The sequence below is a fragment of the Haliaeetus albicilla genome, chromosome 3, assembly GCF_947461875.1.
Source record: "Haliaeetus albicilla chromosome 3, bHalAlb1.1, whole genome shotgun sequence".
Taxonomy (NCBI): domain Eukaryota; kingdom Metazoa; phylum Chordata; class Aves; order Accipitriformes; family Accipitridae; genus Haliaeetus; species Haliaeetus albicilla.
In genome coordinates, this window is record NC_091485.1 from 47,544,262 (window position 1) to 47,561,299 (window position 17,038).

The 17,038-nt window shown below is 37.6% G+C and overlaps 1 protein-coding gene across 11 annotated transcripts in view; it reads left to right on the forward strand.

The window, feature by feature from the left end:
• RALYL (RALY RNA binding protein like) overlaps nucleotides 1-16,743 on the forward strand; it is a 402,380-nt gene extending 385,637 nt beyond the window's left edge. For all 11 annotated transcript variants that reach the window (XM_069779585.1, XM_069779591.1, XM_069779593.1 and 8 more), the window contains one exon: nucleotides 13,602-16,743. In XM_069779585.1, coding sequence (XP_069635686.1) covers nucleotides 13,602-13,619 — 18 coding nt within the window. In that variant the 3' untranslated portion in view covers nucleotides 13,620-16,743. The remainder of the gene's footprint in view (nucleotides 1-13,601) is intronic.
• The last annotated feature ends 295 nt before the right edge of the window (nucleotides 16,744-17,038 follow it).

Below are 17,038 nucleotides of genomic sequence, written 5' to 3' on the forward strand. Positions count from 1 at the left end.
ACTCCTCGCATTGAACAGTTTCTAGTTGCAGTGAATTAAAAATCTTTGTGTTCCTTCCTAGTGCAAACGCATCCACTCTTATTGCTTTTAATCTAACTGACCCTCAACAACGCTGTGAAGAAAGCAACATACCTACGCAGCTTCCTATCTTGCCTTACAGAAAACAAGCTCCTATGAAGAAAGATCTTTATGTTTACTAAGTTCACCTCACACACAAATCACAAACCGGCCACAAATCATCAGAACACGTCAGTGGTATCAAGAAGTTTTCAGGTGCCTGCTATGGCTTTAAATTGTAAGGAGTGGGATGGAAAGCCAATAACCTCCTCTTATTCCTGTGGATGCACAGAGGAGAGCAGAAAGCCACCTTTGCAGCACAGACCAACACGGGTTTTGATATTTGAGAAGCAGCTTGGCCTCTATACCTCTTAAACAAGCCCCTTCTTACCAGAATTAGCATTAGCAGTGTGTGGTGCGGCTGAATGCAGGAAACACATTTCTTTATTAGCATGCACGGTGGTTTCCTTACTCTGCTGATTTAGCGGCTGGACAACTCAGTGCAGGCCCAGAGCATTTCATATAACTTCTCTGAACTTGTTTCAAATGGCACTAATCGATCATTGAGGAAGCACTGGCTCAAAATGAACTATAACTTATCTCCGCAATCCCCTTGTAAATAACAAAGGTGGCATCCAATTAATTGGCTGAAAGCCTGAAGTATTGTAGATTTGGAAAAAAAAAATCACTTTTGGCTAATGCTTAATAAAATACCAACAAACTAATTAATTGGAATGAGTTACACACAAGCACTCATATCTATATTACATTGCCTGAGAAGAATAGTTTCTATCAAACTGTCAGCCTTTCATAATAAGTAACTATAATAATAATAGCACAGCGGTGGTTCAGTAGTTAAGCATTCAGTAGAGCAAACTGTTCTCTGGTAGAGCATGTGATCCTAATGATTTCAAACACAATAGATTTATGGTGTCATAACTCAGATCAGACTCTGGTTAGTGCTTGGCTGGAATTTGAAGGATATGTTCATAGTCACAGCATTGTGATTTTACGCTGGTGTAGCTACGCTAAAAATAATGAAGCCACACAAGCATTAGATGGGACTTTCACAATAATGAGTCACCTTTAATGAGATGTCTTGAGAGGCATTTTTATTAAATTATATCAGAAACTAAAGGTAGAGAGACTGTGCAAGGCCCAGTTCTGGTTACAATGTAGATTTACAGCAGTTATTTCAACAACAATTATAGTTCCCTTTCTATTAAGTATATTTCAGTTACAGTTACCTCTCAAGGATATTTCATTTCTTACTCTTGTTCTTTTCTCCACCTCTGTACTGCATAGTTTCAGGCTATCATCGGATTTGTTTCTAACGTCTCATAGACAATCATGTTTCAAACATAGAGAAACTGCCACAGACAAAAAACTCAGGATAATTGTCTCGCAGTACTGAGTTTCATTATGCAAAAGTAAAAAAATTATGATATAATAATAGCTATATTTCTTGTGGGAACTGATGCAAATACCATTTAAATCAATGGAACCAACTAGTACTTTGGCTAAAGCTCACCAAAAATATTTCCCTCTTGTCACAAATGAGTAATTTAGATCATTGAAAGGACCACTGTCCAGCAAAAGTGGGTTTAATATGATGTTGTAGAAGTACAACTTAAGAAAGTTTGATGGCAAGATTCACACTATTAATGTATGGTGCAATCATTTGAACAATGATTCAAAACTACCAAGACACAAATCAAAGTTACTAAGGCACAAATCAAAGTTACCATACTACAAGGTTATGTGTGATATCGGTCGCTTACCAAAGATCTGCCCTTGGCAAAAGGTCTCTGCCTCGAGGAGCAACCTTGAGAGGTGTCCCAGCTCAAGGGGATATCTCTGCCGTGCAACCAGGCTGCTTAGCAGGGAGAGCTCAAGGAAGGCTCACTGAGGCCGTCATATTTATGGAATAAAGTGGCTGGCTTGTAGTCAAATTACATGCGATAGGAAAGGTATGCATAAGACTCCTTGCACCCACAATCTTCTTTGTTCCTGGATAAATGAGTCTTCAGAAAGCCACCTGCTATTCATGTGTTAATCGCATGATCGGTGTTCCAAGCTCATATGCATCGATGCTTACTGTGTTACTTTGCTCCTTTGTGGGTTTTCAGAGAACAGACTGAAACTAGAGGAGTTCTTGGCTGCTACAGCTCAGGACTTGACCTCCTCTGGAGCCTGAACCAAACTACTGCTTGTTTGGTTAAGGGGTTCAGTGCATCCATCATACCTCTCCTAGAAGTAGTTTATGGGAAATCAAAGTAATTTAATAGCAAATCTGTAGGAAACAGCGAAACTTTCTTTATTTTCATTATTTTGCATGAGCATTCAACAATGAAAATACTCAGCAGAGAGAAGAATAAGATCTACAGAAAAGGAATAAAAATTTGTCCAAAGCATTTCATGTACTTTAAGCCCAATTTTGCATATCTCAAATAGCAAAATTGATCAAATATGTGACTATATGATAGGACTGATAGTACTTAATTTATTATTGTAATCAAAATGGATTTTTCATTGCCCTTTTAGATACATTTTTTTCCTCTCAATAGCATCAGGGCAGACCAGACTGACTCTTCTATTATCAACAGAATTAGGCTGATTAGGCATGTCAAAAAGATCAATAGCTACTGTGACAATTTGCAGCTTGCCGATTGCACTTATACAGAAAAAAAAAGGATAAAACTTCTAATGAATGGTAATGGCTGAAGCAACAGTGTGCCAGAAATCTTATTTACATTACTTTAAATATCATTGAGACCAAGCAAAATTTAGTCTTTTTGATGCACTGAACATTTTGGACTTCATTGAAGTCTTGCTTTCAGTATCAGGGGAAACATGAAGCTCTTCATTCCTAAGATAAATGAATAGGTAAAAGATTGTGTTCACTTGATAAATATCAGTGCAAGATGTTTGTACTTGAGCAAGCTAAGAAAGTCATTAGGGGCAGCATACCCGACAGATACTAATGTGTTGTACCTTCCAAAGCTGCAGTAAATCTAATAACCTGTGACTGAAAAAATGGAGAAAGTAATAAAAGCGTGTCATGAAATCAAAAATTGTAAGAAACTTCCTGACATGCCCTTTTGTTATATTTAATATATGCAATAGCACAGTAGACGTGTTTGCTGTTCACACGCTGTTGTACGAGTCATTGGAAAGGCCTTGCTACCAGGTCCTCCTCCCCATTTTTCCTGGCAGTCAATTTCTCAGAGGAAGGCTTCCTAAGCAGTCTTCAGGGTTTTAACCAGGTTACTCCTGACTGACTACATAATATTTTTCTAATTGTTATTTACATCCTATCCCCTACACATCACATGGGAACCTGCAGAAAATGCAAGCACTGTTATCATGCACTTTGTGTCTCTCTTTCTACTAGACTTCCCTGCTTGTAATTGCATATTTGTAAAATGAATGAGCAAAATAATTTCCTCACCTTTCACATCTATTCCTCTGAATCTGCTCTATGTTATTTAGTCCACAATTAAAAAAAACCAAACCCAAGACCATAAAACTTTTAAAATATTTATAATGTAAATAATTAATTTACAGCCATTAGAATCTTAGAGTTGATGCAAAAGAGCTTGAAAAGAATGTTTTTTTTCGTCTGTTAATCTCTTTTTTAAGCAAAGGATGGGGAATCAGGAAGTTTGGATTCCATTCTCAGCTTTGCCACTGAGCCAATGTGGTGGGCAATGTGTCTCAGCAGATCGAATGCGCATGTAGACTCAGCCCCTCTTTCTTAGGTTAGACCAATAGGTGCCTTTGGCCTTACAGCCAACATGTGGGAAAGGAGCATTCCCAAAAACATGGTTTAAATTTATACAAATTATATGCTTTCCAGCCAAGAAAGTTGCAAATTTTATTGTTGCCCATTGAACAACATCGAATATACTCTTCGATGAATATGTTTTACTTTTATGTTGCACCCTGCCATCAGTCTTGGCCTGCCTGAAGTTTCAGTCACCATTTAACTTCCTACATTTTCTGCTAAGAATTATTAGCATGGCCTCTCTTTTTGAGGTCTGTATGCAAGGCAATTCTGTGCAGGTCCCTTTCAGACCCAGCAGGGCGAACATGAATAAACCCTGCCAGCAAATTCCAGCAAAATGCCCAGGCACATACAGCAAGTGCAGAAAAAGTTGTATGTCGTCTTCTCCTACCCCCTGCTAATCCCACTGAGCACAGAAGGACCACCTATGTTCATCAGTTTAGATGGGGTACCTCCTTTCAGAGATAATAAATGGGTATAAACAGAGGAAATTATCTAAGTTCTTTGTGTCAAGCTCATGCACTGCCTTCCTGTGGACCTGTGTTTTGAAAGGGTAGCTTGTGTGCTTTCTCTGTTTTGGGGGGAATGGGGACTCTGCTGTTTGTTGACCCACTGTCAGTAGATTTATCATTATTTAGTATTCATTATTCATTTTTCTGCTGATTTCATTTTGGTTTGGGTTTTTGGGGTTTGGGTTTTTTTATTTTTTGTCAGGACTATGTGCTTATCTTAAGATTTTAGGTAAGAATAAGATAGTCATGGTGCTTGGTGTTTTTGAGACATCAAAATATTTAATTTTAAGGTCTCAGCTTCAACTGTCAAAAAGAACTGTTGTGCCTCCAATTAAAAAAAAAAAAAAGAAACAAAAAAAACCAACAAACCACCGACCTGTGAATTGATTCAAAGGCAAATAATGCTGTCAGATCAGGCGAAAATTCTCTCTGACGAAATACTTGCCTGAATTAGATTAATTCATCTCTGATACAATGTAATTGACCTTAATATTCAGTATAAGTGGCCTGGTTATGTATATTCTATCTAAGTAAATCAGAATTAGCTCCACAAATTTTGCTAGCCTAAAATTTATAAGCATAGAGTCAACCACTGAGTGCAGTACAGAAACAAGGACAGCCAAATACTTACCACCCAGAAGCAAACCTAGATCCCTTTTCAGGGGAGGGTAATGGTGGCTTATAAAAAGATCACAAGCTTTTTGCTGTAACTTATGGCTGGTAAAGAAACGTCAGATTTAATTGAAGTAACTCAACACTTTAAATATAAAGACTGATTTCAGTTTCCACCCCTGAATATTTTTGCCAATGTAATTTTCACTAATTGTGGTAGAGTTGCTCTTCTTTTACCTCCCTGTATTTTGGTTGACTCCAGTAGACTTTGGATGACTTGTAGAAGGTGCTGGGTTGGGTTTGGTTCACCCATTGTTTGCAACCAACATTCCCCAGTCCTGTGTAGGGAGAACAGCCATCAGAATAGTAACCTAGCGTAGATATCAAAGCAGCAGTACGAGGTACACTGGGAAAGTGGTGCGAGAACAGGAAGGGGACACTGGTGTTTTCTAGGCTCTCACTGGGACACTGAAATCCTCTGCAATAACTCAGGCCAGCCATTGGGTCTGTGTTTGGCTATGGATTTGAGCCTATCAGCTTAATCCTCAAATACTTAGATTTAACTGAAATTGAGGAATTGCCATGCATCACACATTTTTCTTAGCATGTCAGTCTTTGAAAGTAAATAGCTTTGGTTCCCCTAAAAACCAGTCATTTCACAGGCTTTATCAGTATGCTTGAGCCTCAAGAATGCTGAATGAAAAACTCTCAGAGGAAACATTTTTCTGCTGAAAGTCTTCATGCAAGTAAAGAGGGGTAAACACTGAAAAGCCAAAAGGTTGTTATTTTTCCATATAAAAAGACACAAATTTTAAACATTTTTATTTTTTCAATACAAATTGCAGAGCCACTGCAGTTAGTGACCCAATTATTCCAAAAGGTCTCTGTTTTTTGAGAAAATATAAAAGTGTTACTAAGAAGATTTTCTGCATGATTAATATCAAAACATGAAAGGCAGATTGAATTTATCTGTACATAGGCATTTACAGACCTCAGAAAAGGGAAGTTATTTAGAAAGTGATAGAACTGTAATTGCCATTTCAACAAAAAAGCAATCAGTGAGGAATAAAACAAGCTCAGTCTGCCAAAATGAAGATTTGGAAGTTAATCAAATGCCATCTTAGCCAGCCTGTTATGCTGATATGTGTATCTGAAGTTTCCAAATTGTTGTTGCTATTGATTTCTAAAAGTACACTACAGTTTTATAATGTCTTTCAAAATGAGTAAGTTGTGTTCCAGCCCCAATAAATAAAGAATCAAAAGGCTAAATTCTTCTCTGCTTCCTCTTTGCAGGGTTATACTAATCCCTTCTCAGCTATCAGGTGATTCTGCACCATTTGCAGACCACAATGTAACCTCAAGTCCACCATTTTACTTTGTAATTTTTCTTTTTAAAGGAATGTCTCTTGAAATCCTCATAAAAGAGAAATATTATGCACTACTATGAACTTTGCATTCAAATAAGTATTACGCAGGAAAATGCCAAGCAAAACCTGTTTAAAATAGGACCAACTTTTATTGTCATTTCCATCTGGATCACATTCCCAAATCAAGTCTTTCACAGGTAGCAGTCTTTTGCAGGCTACATCCTGTATGTTTAACTGACTGTCTTAATTCAGTACACTATTGTCACTATTTAAGTATCCATTGTGCATCAATGTTAGTCTCACCCCTCTCCTCCTTCCTTCCTATGATTTCCTCTGAGCTTTCCCAGTATCTCTGTCATCTCATGCTAAATGCTTCCAGCTGCTTCCTCCGGCAAGCTCTCCTCCCCATTCCTTCTCTATTAATTTGCTTTTTACCTCGCTCCACCTGGTCTTTATGTTGAGTAAAACTTCTGCCTCCAAGTAACTGAAAAATCTCCTGTTGATTAGATAGGACATTCCTAATCTCATTACCATCATTGCGTACAATTTCTTTTTCCTGCATGGGTGCACTTTGTTTTTTGATATCTATCTAAACTCTAATTTGGAAATACTGGGAAAGTTTAGCAGGTGTTTTCTGTGTAATTAGTTTAAGGTAATTCTCCTAGTAAGCTCCTACTTTCATATATTTTAAAAACACACTACTTAAAGTGTAGGCATATTGAGTGGCCTCCGGGTACAAGTTTTAGTAGTTCCTTTATACATTAAGCTGTGTGTTCAAACCTGCACCCTTGGCATTGGTAGGACAGGAACTATTGCCTTCAGCATTAATACTAACTGGACCACCACCTCACACTGGGGAATTCCTACTACTCACAATGAGAAGAGGTTAATTCAGTAGGAATTTTATTCTACAATTTTTTGACAGATCCTGCATCCTAAAACCATCTCCTTTGTAGCATTCAGAATGATAAAGGACGATCCTTACCATGGATCCTGCTAGGACTCAGCTAGGCTTGCTTCTCATGGAACAGGCCTAATCCCAAGAAGCAAAAAACACCCAGCGGTCTCCAATGAGAGTCATACCTCTGGGAATTCACTATGAACATCCAATCGTATTCAGGGTTAAAGGAAAGTGGGACATTTTCCCCTTTGCTGTATTTGGCACTGGATCCCAAGAAGGTGTGGAGCTGCTGTCAAGATACACTGTTACAAGCTGAGGGAATTCTGTGGACAGCATCAGTGAGGCCTTACTGCATTTGGTTTGGCTTTGTCAGCCAAGAGTGAATACGAAATGGCGTGTTGGTGGTGGGAGCACAGCTTCACCGTGGGGAAGCCTTGTGAGTGCATTCTGGGTGACGGCTTCAGGGCAACAAGTTCTGCAAAAGCACCACCTTCCCATCTTCCCACTTCTTCCATGTTCTCCTGCTCCTGCAGCCCACCCCATACTCTGCAGAAGGTCCAATGCCTCCAGCTTCAGATCCTTCCCACCATCACCAGAAACTACACTACTAGTCCCTGAGTCTTCTCCTACTGCTATAAAGGACCTTGTAGAGGAAGATTTTGCTGCAAAAAGCAGTCGAGTAGGAGGAAAACCCACAGAGTAAAGTGAGGGGGACAGATCCACTTCTTCCCCTCCCCCTCCTTGCTGCCCTCCTAGCCCCTTTCAACAAAGGTCTCAAATTATCATGGTGACTCTAATCCCAAGGTTGTTCCTTCAGCCTCACACCTGACCATCATCTCAACTGCAGCATGTCCTCACTGGCACTCTCCAAATATGAGATCCTGTCTCCACCACTACACCCAACAGTATTCATCACAAATCTGCCCACACGGGACTCTAAGAAAGAAAAGATATGTTGGTCTAGGGGAAAAATCAGTATTTGATAGGGCTATCTCATTTTTCCTGCTGATTTTTATCGGGCAAACAAGTGAAACAGAGCATTTCAATACAAAGGAGGTAGAAGTTTGTTTTCACTGAGTAAAACAGCCATTCTTACATGTACTCACATAAGTACTAACACTTCAAAGCAATTAAACTGTTCACTGAACAGAAAAACGATTCTGTAGTGTTCTCAGCACTTCAAGTATGATTGACAGAGTACAAAAGATAATTATTAGGTTTCATCATTTGAAGAAAGGTTTAAAGAAGGTGCAGCTGCTTCCTTTAATTATTCTTTATTAATATTTACCAAACTGTACAATTCTTCCTATTTGTTATATGCAGTGAATATTCTATCACTAGCTCATTATAAAAAGTTTTGCTTTAGTGCCATAATTTTGTCTGTCATGTTTTACAAGCGTTACAAATGACAGCAGCAAACCCATAATACACAGACACATTCACATTCCACTGCTAACACCTACTGAACTCAGCGTTTACATTTTGTATGGGGGCATTATACTAAATCACCTATATAACTGTGTTACTTAATCAGAGATTTCATGCTTTAAATCAAGGGACAAAGCACAGGGTGTATCTCAAATGAACACAGCTGTGAAGTCAATGTGATAGCTAATACAAATTCAAGGTTCCTTGGTAAGCCCTGTTCGTTGCTTATGGTTTTCCATTTATGATGATGAATGCTGTGTAAAAGCTAGTAGAAGCACATGCCCCCATGGTACCTTACAAACATAAATTACTGGGTTTTGCACTCAGTGAGCTGCCTGCTTAAGAGAAAAAAGGATATTGTCTTGAGTTAGACGCAGCAAATAATCAGAATGGCAATTTGCACTACTACTTTTTGTAATGCATCCTGATTTTTCTCATTTTAGGGAAATATCTGGATCAATAATGGCTAACCAAGATTTGGGATTTTTTTTTTTTAAAAGACTCTTCTGCAAACAGATTCAGTTTTTCACCTCTTTGCCTGTCCAGAAACTACATTTTATAATCAAAAGAAATTATTAGAGATGAAACAGAGTATGCCATCCTAGAGGACATAAGAGCAGCATCTGTGGACTTGGATTCAGTATTCTCAGTTGTACAGAAAACAGTATAGGAGTGAGCATCAGATGCAATCAAAGCAATCACGCTACAGTTGCAGTTTGAGGTAGTGCAAGTATGAGGGCCAGTGTTGTGAGTGAAAGGACAGTGCAGCAGCTGCATTTTAATGGAGCTTATAGTTGTTTTGCAGAAAGTGATGTATGGCAGTCACATAACCCACTGCCAAAGCCTAGTCAGACACCAGCAGCAACCTGGGAAGGTGTCAGGCATCAAGTCTCCTACTCAACAGGAGCCTGACAGAGGTAGAAATGCAATTTTACCTGAAACCAAGCCATGGTCAGAATTAGCTTCAGATGCCTCCCTTACAGTTATTAAACTCAGAAGTCTGGTCCTGAGACTGGTTTGTCTGGCAAGGAAAAAGAGGCAGGAAAGCAAGAGGACGGATGTTTGAGGCTTTGGGTTTCAAGCTCATGTGTATAAGTGCACCATCTTCTCTCCATCCAGTGTTTAGCTGCATTTTCTCAGAATTTCTAAGATTAATGTTATCATGAAAGCTATTCAAAGCAATAGATTGTTTAAAAACAGATGCATTTTGTCAGATGAACATCTTGCATATACTTGTTGGATGCTCTTATTGCTTATAATTATTTTGGGGTAAACCATACGGTAAATTCTGTCACATCCATGTTCTGTGGGAGTTTTATCTAAACATTTTCTTAATGTACTACAAGGGAAGATGTTAATTGTGTACATCTTCTGTGTCATTTAGTCGTGGTGCATTCCTAATACTCCTTCCCAAGGATATATGCTGAATTTACACTCTCAGATAGTAAGATTTATTCCTGTACATCTAGGTCTGGAAGATGAGCGTGAAAAAGAAACTCCAGCACTTTTTCCCATAAACCCTGTGAGAAAGAAACTAGGTATTTATGGGGAAGAAGAAACAAAGCCCTATTGTTTACCCTTTTTCAGAACTGTAAGGAAGAACAATTAAACCAGACCAGGAAAGAGGCTGAGCTCTGTTTGGATCTAGCTAGCAGAGATCAAAAATCATACCTCCCACAGACAAATAAAGTCTACCTGAACAAGTTTAGAAAAGTGAGCAGCATCGCCCCTGCCACAGAAGTGGTGGCCACGATTACAGCTTCCAGCTGCTTGGGGAGGCTGGGGAGAGGGGGTGGCTCACCTCATTCTAAAAGAATGGTGCCTACAGCTCTTTAGCATATATTGAGCTTACCTTCTCATAAAAGGAGAAATAGGAGTGCATACTATTAGGAAATACAGAGTGCATACTATTCCTATTGTGTGGTGTTTGCTGACTACAAAGCACAGAGCTTAGAGGAAATAGTCCCCTGGCAGGTGGTCTGATGGCCAGGCACTTCCACAAAAAATGCCCTTTAGATGCAGGGCATTCTTAAAGATCTACAGATGTAAAGACTGGAATTATCTAGGCTTTGAGGGGAGGTAATTGATAAAACCATTAAACTTCTAAAAAACAAGATGGAAAACTCTCTAGATTTTTACTGAATTTTATCTGATTTACTCCATCATTTTTAGTGATTATAGTTTGGGGCCATTAAGTAGAATTGCACTTTCATTTAGTGAGGTGTTTAATGTTGGCTTTCCAATGTTATATACATTGTAATAATGTAAAGTTAAAATTAATTGAATCTAGTATAATTTGAGTCTGGCCCAAATGCTAGAAGGATCATACTGGGACTATAATAACAGTAGCAATAGCATTTCTGGAAGACTGAAATACCGTGTTATGCCTAAGAAGACTGTTTCCAATAGCTCATGCTCAAAAAGCCATCCAGATAGGGGAAAAAACAGCAGAAATAATTTCAGGTGGAAAATGAACCAATAAATATTCCATAACCTATCTCCAGCTTTTTTCAGAGATTATGATGGCAATTAGGACAGAATATACTATTTCTTTGATATTGTCTACGGCTGCCAAGACTATATGCTCAGTTGGGTTATTCAATTCTTAAAATGCATTATGTTCAAATCACGCGTTCTAAAGTGGATTTCTGTTAGAACTACATCAAATGAAAGCCATATTGCTGGCTTAAATGTAATTCAGTTCATCCTTGTTGTGTCGGGATGTTTTTTTTATATATAACGGGAAGAAAATGAAAAGATTAAAAAAAACATTAGTCATCATGAGGTTTTTTAATATCATCAGCACTACCATAAAGCCAGCTGATAAATTGCACACTATTCAGAAGAAAGAAATAGAATAAAATTAGTATTGCATTACACTAGATTAATCATAGCCTTGGGTTACTGTCATTCTATGGAAAATAAAAGCTTGACTATTTCAGATTTTAAAGTTTCTTCTCAGCCTTTAAGATTATTTGCCTTAAGAGACAAATTACAAGCCCATGTACTGAAGGAAGAATACAAGATTTTGGACTAGTGGGGTTGGTAAATTTTTATCATTGTTTCTAAACAACAGCAAAGCAGCATTGATGACTTGGATCCAGATGGTTAGCAGTAACGCTTCATAATAGTAGCCTAATGAAGCTTTTTAGTGCTGGTGACAGGTAAATGCTTGAAAGGTTTATGGCAGGGAAAAAGCTTCAATGAATAACTTGAAAATCTGTCTCTTTTCTTACTTGCATAATTGTTGCTTTTTATAATGGCATAATGGAACAGCAAAGCATAGGTGAAGAAAAGGCTAGCAAAGAAGAACTCTTTCTGGAGCTAATAGCATGTACAGTGGGTTTGGGGTTTTTTTTACTTCTTGTAAGATCAATAGCTACTTTACAACCATTAGGCCTCTCTCAGACTTAACAGGAAAATTTAAAAATCTCTTTCATATAGTTAAGTCTGTCAAGGGATCAGGAGCTAAAAATAGGGGATATGAAGACTTTTCCCTATGCAAGTACAGAATAATAGTTTTAGGATATTTTGACTGAAAGAAGAAAGTTCTGGGATCTCTCACATAAGCTTTTCTCCCTAATCCTAGTTACCTGTGAAGAGTACAACCAGAAATCTGGTGCTCCCTTTGCAAGAAGGGGGAATCTGATGGCTGAGTGCTTCAAAGGGCAGGAGGCCAGTCCTGCAGAAACTCTGATGTTTCTGATAAAATCTTTTTCACTGGAAAACCCAGTTTTCAATAAATGGAAATTTTAACAGAAATTGTCCCTTTTTTCTGGGGAAGAAAAAGGCAGACTTAAAACTCACTGAAAGAGGGGGAAATTGGCTGAAAAGAACATCTGGACATTTTTCGGGCTTTGATCAGAAGTGCACCAGGTTATGCCAGCTGTTTTCAGTCTCAGTTATAGAAAATATTACAACAACAACAAAAAAAAAAATGTGAAGAAGAAATTGGCTGAAAGATATTTTTCCTGTCAAAAAGTAAAAAAAACCTTAGGCTGAAAATTTCACTTAAAAAAAGAAACCATCTACTTCTGTTAACATTTTCTACTGTCAGTTTTCCAAACAGATGTGATTGGGTGATTGGGAAAGTGTTGTCAGTTTTTCTGTGGGTAGGTGGAGCTAGTATATCTTATGGTCCCCTGCAGCATCACTGAATGCTTAGTTGAAGCTGGTAGCATTAATAGGTTGTGTAGCAGGACTCTCAGATTTTTAGATGCAACCTTCCTCCAGTCTCTGCTGGAAGAATGACCCTCAAAAGTATTGGCTGACACTGGATTTTCGCTGTTTCACACTGTGGCTGGTAAAACAACAGAAATCAAAGGATATGCAATTAAAGCCTATGGCATGTACACAAGAAAAATAATAAAATAGATAATGTCAAAAGGGAAGCCATTGAGGAAAGAACCATTAATCTGGTAACTATAAGCATTGTTTAAGCACACAGTCAATGTAAATGGTCCAGAATCAGGTATATAAATAGTGCAATGGGACTGAAGCAAAGAATCCTACAGGCAGTTTATTTAGATTGAATGCTATTATGCAAATAAAGCATTTCATTGCAAAGCAGCTAAGATACATTCTTCTATTTTCTGCTGCTAAAATAGAAATTATTCAGCAGTTGTTTGCATAGCATTATTGAGGGGAAGACAGCCTCAACAGCTCTTGCTTGATTCACTGTCGTTATTTTGGGCCATGCAGTCTAACATAGGACTGTTGCACAGTCCTGATTGTCCACTGCTGCAGGGACATGACTTCTTTTAGCCCTCAAAGGTTTAAGGTGGGAAAGTCTGTTAGATATCAATATTTGATTGATTCACGAAAAAGTCAAGTCATAGTCCTCTTCCCTCTTTTCCCCAGTTGTCTTGGCTTCCTTTTGAGTTTCTACTGGAGGAAATTCTGTGCCTTCATACTAAAGTGAACATTTCATTTCTCAGTTTCTACAGATCAAGTGATGAGATGTCATGTGTGAACCCCCTGAAGGCTGAGAAGAGAAACTCTGACTCCCCCACAGAAAATTGTGAACTGCGGTTTCTTACTGGCTAGCAACACCTTTGATCAATTTGTATGAAAACTCAATTTACTTATTAAAATGGACGTTATTGTTCAAATATTAGAAATTCCATTTCTTATATGTTCTAAGCTGTACAATTGTCAGATTTTTATGGTTTAGACTGTAAATGTGTTTTTCTCTGGCTAATTATTGGTATTATTTTTTTAATTTTGATGTCTGAAAGGCCAATGTACTGTATCATAATAATATGAAGGACATATTTAACAGGTGTGGGAAACACTGTATACAAATATATATTTCTAAAAGCTATTTTTATGATTAGCATGTTTTACTGTTTTACCATATTTAGGGTCAGGTGATATTGCACTTCTTTGTTTACAGCTTAATTCAAACAAGATCACAGTTAAAAACATTGTATGGTATTTTCTATTATTTTATTTATTATATTTATCATTGGAATAATTATGTTTACTAATAGGGATAGCTGCTAAAAAGTGAAAATGTCAAAATAAGAGAGCAATCCTTCATAAACTGTAAATTGCATCCTCCTGTAAATCCCTTTCTTCAGATAAACACTCTCTGTGATGCCATTCACTAGACAGCTGTTACAGCTGTTCCCGCAAGTCTCTAAAGGCAGTTTGTTGTTACCATATGGAAAGTTTACATGACAGTCAGTCACCTGTCTAGCCAGGTAATTTACTTACAGACTGCCAATTTCTGACAACCCGAGTTAGCCTACTGATTAGTTTTTGGTTTATTTTCTGGCAGTAGTCTTTCCACTCCTGAACCCCTAAAGCCTTCCTAAAGCCTGCAGTTGGAATAATTAATTATTACAGGTGTTGTAGGGGGAATCTCAGTATAGAATTTCTTAATAAATCATATTTCTTTTCAAACAGAATGGATGCATTACTTCTCTTGTGTTACTGAGATATTAAGGGTATCAAAGCATATATGATATGGGCACAAGGTCTTCTCTAACAAAAGCACCAACTTGTTCACCATCCCAAAGCTAGACATCCTTAGCACTACAGATGACATGAAACAAGGAATAGATATTTATTTATCTACATACTTATGGGAGATGATGTACTCCTATGGAAAAAGACATATCTAAAGTCGTTGCAGGGGAAAAAAATTACGTAATAGCTACAGCCTTCCAAGAGGGAGACACATTAATTTAAGAAGTACCTTACACAGTCAAATGGAGCTCAGACCCAGCTGTGTGCCTGTCTGCAGCACAGAGCCCTGATGTCCACTGACACTGGTGGCCAGGGGTATTTGGTATCATCCAGCACCACAAAGATGAACCCTTGCCTTGCCCTTTCAATCGTTCTCTGTAGGCTGAAAGCAAGAGAAAGATAAAGGTACCAGAGAGTCTCTTTAATAGATCAAACTTTCAATTTCTATAAAAACCAGCAGTTTCTGAGATGATAGGTTCACTTCAAACAGTGGGGGTATGAGGACGTGGGAGCTCAAGTTCTCCAGTCAGGTTTCTAGTATGGGGACTGTCATCAAAGGACTGATATTCTTCAAACATTTAGAAGAAGAGCATACATTTAAATTTAATTATCTATTATTGAGTGGGAATTTACTTCACTAGGAGACTATGTAACATAGCACTCTCAGTTATGTTTGTGTATCTTATATTTAGCTTGTCTGTTGTCTGTGGAGTTACATGGTTTACCTAAGTGCTGAGTAGTACCTAGCTACTTAATTAAGGAAAGAATAGTACAAGTAGTTACACCTGAGCGTAAAGAATCACAGCTTTAGAATCCACCAAGGCTGACTCTCCCAGAAAAGTGCAGCAAAAAATATTATTTCTGTGTAAATGAAATGTTAGGTCAAATCAAACAGTGAACTTTTTCTCCACTTTCTGTCTATTAGTATAGGTTATGATCATTTTTAACTGTAAAAATGCAAGAAGAATTGCCATTTTGGGATCTCCATCTTTGGCTGACAGTTAAAAAAAAAAGAACTCCAAACCTTAGCAGCTCAACAGGCATTTTGCCCATTTCAATATGTAAACTGTTGGCTGACTTAAAAGATGCAGAATGTCGTCCAAGGAGATCAGATCTGATGTTGGTGTTAATAAATTATGTATGAGAAACAGCTGGGTGTATCATCTCTTCACCACCTCCATTCCAAATGAGCTAATAATCACAGAAAGCACTCTATTAGATTTTTACAAATTCTTTCCAATCATTACCCTTAGATTACATATTCACAGAAATGATTGCACTGTCATAATGTCGACACTGTTTCACACCACAGTTTAAGTCCTGAATATATTTTGAACACAGAAAGACACCTCTGATAACACCATGAGGCACTACTTCATCTGCAAGCAAGAAGATTGTTGTGCTGTGCAGTCAATTACTAGCAAGGTTTCTTAATGGCATGTTTGCTTCAAATCACTACAGAGGATGCTGGTAGCTTCAACAGAGCTTGATAGTTCTCTACTTTTCATGTATGCGGTATGCTCGGTGTTGTTTGCCACCACTACCTATACTTGTTTTACACGAGTTTTGTCAGTTGTGGGGTTTTTTTAACATTGCTCATCCCTTGCAGTATGGAAGAATAGGGAACATAAAGGATCTTGTCAATCAGTTTGGATAGTCAACAGTCATAAAATCCTTTATGGACAGTCCTGAATTAAACCAATTCACTTTCTACACAGACCTATAGACTCTGTGTATTTCAGATATTTGTTTCAAACCTGTGCAGATGCATGAATGGAAAATATTTACTAAAAAGCTTTAAAGTTTGGATCAAGAAAAAATATTTTTACTTTTGTAAACTCTTGTATTACATATTATTGCAGTTCTTATTAGTTTTCTCTGTAGATCCATTTTTAGTTCTGAAAAATCATTGTACTTAAACTATGTAGATAGCTACAATCTTGTAAGCAGTCATATTTTTAATAGGTGCCACTGCAAGTTAGATTTAAAACATTCAGGGTTTGCCCATGTAGAGCGGATTGATGGTTCATTACAGTTTTCTTTAAAATGTTGTAACATAATTTTTACATGTCTGTAAATAAATATTTTCTCTGATTTATGCACTAATTCAGTTTTGTAATTTCTTCTCTTAAAATGTGACTAAGAAATTTTCCAGGAAAAATATATTTCTCTCATGGACAAATACCATTTAAAGTTCTGTAATACAACCATGCTTCACAAACTTTCCAAGCAGAACAGACAGAAAGAGGCATCCACCTTATGAAGTACTTATGTTAAGTAAGTAAGAAAGATGAAGAAAAATGTGATAAATACTGCTATCATTTTAACAGTTTGAGAAATTTAAGGACTAGTCCTGTGTTAAAAAATGGCTGAGAAGAAATGTGACAAACTTCCTAAAAAA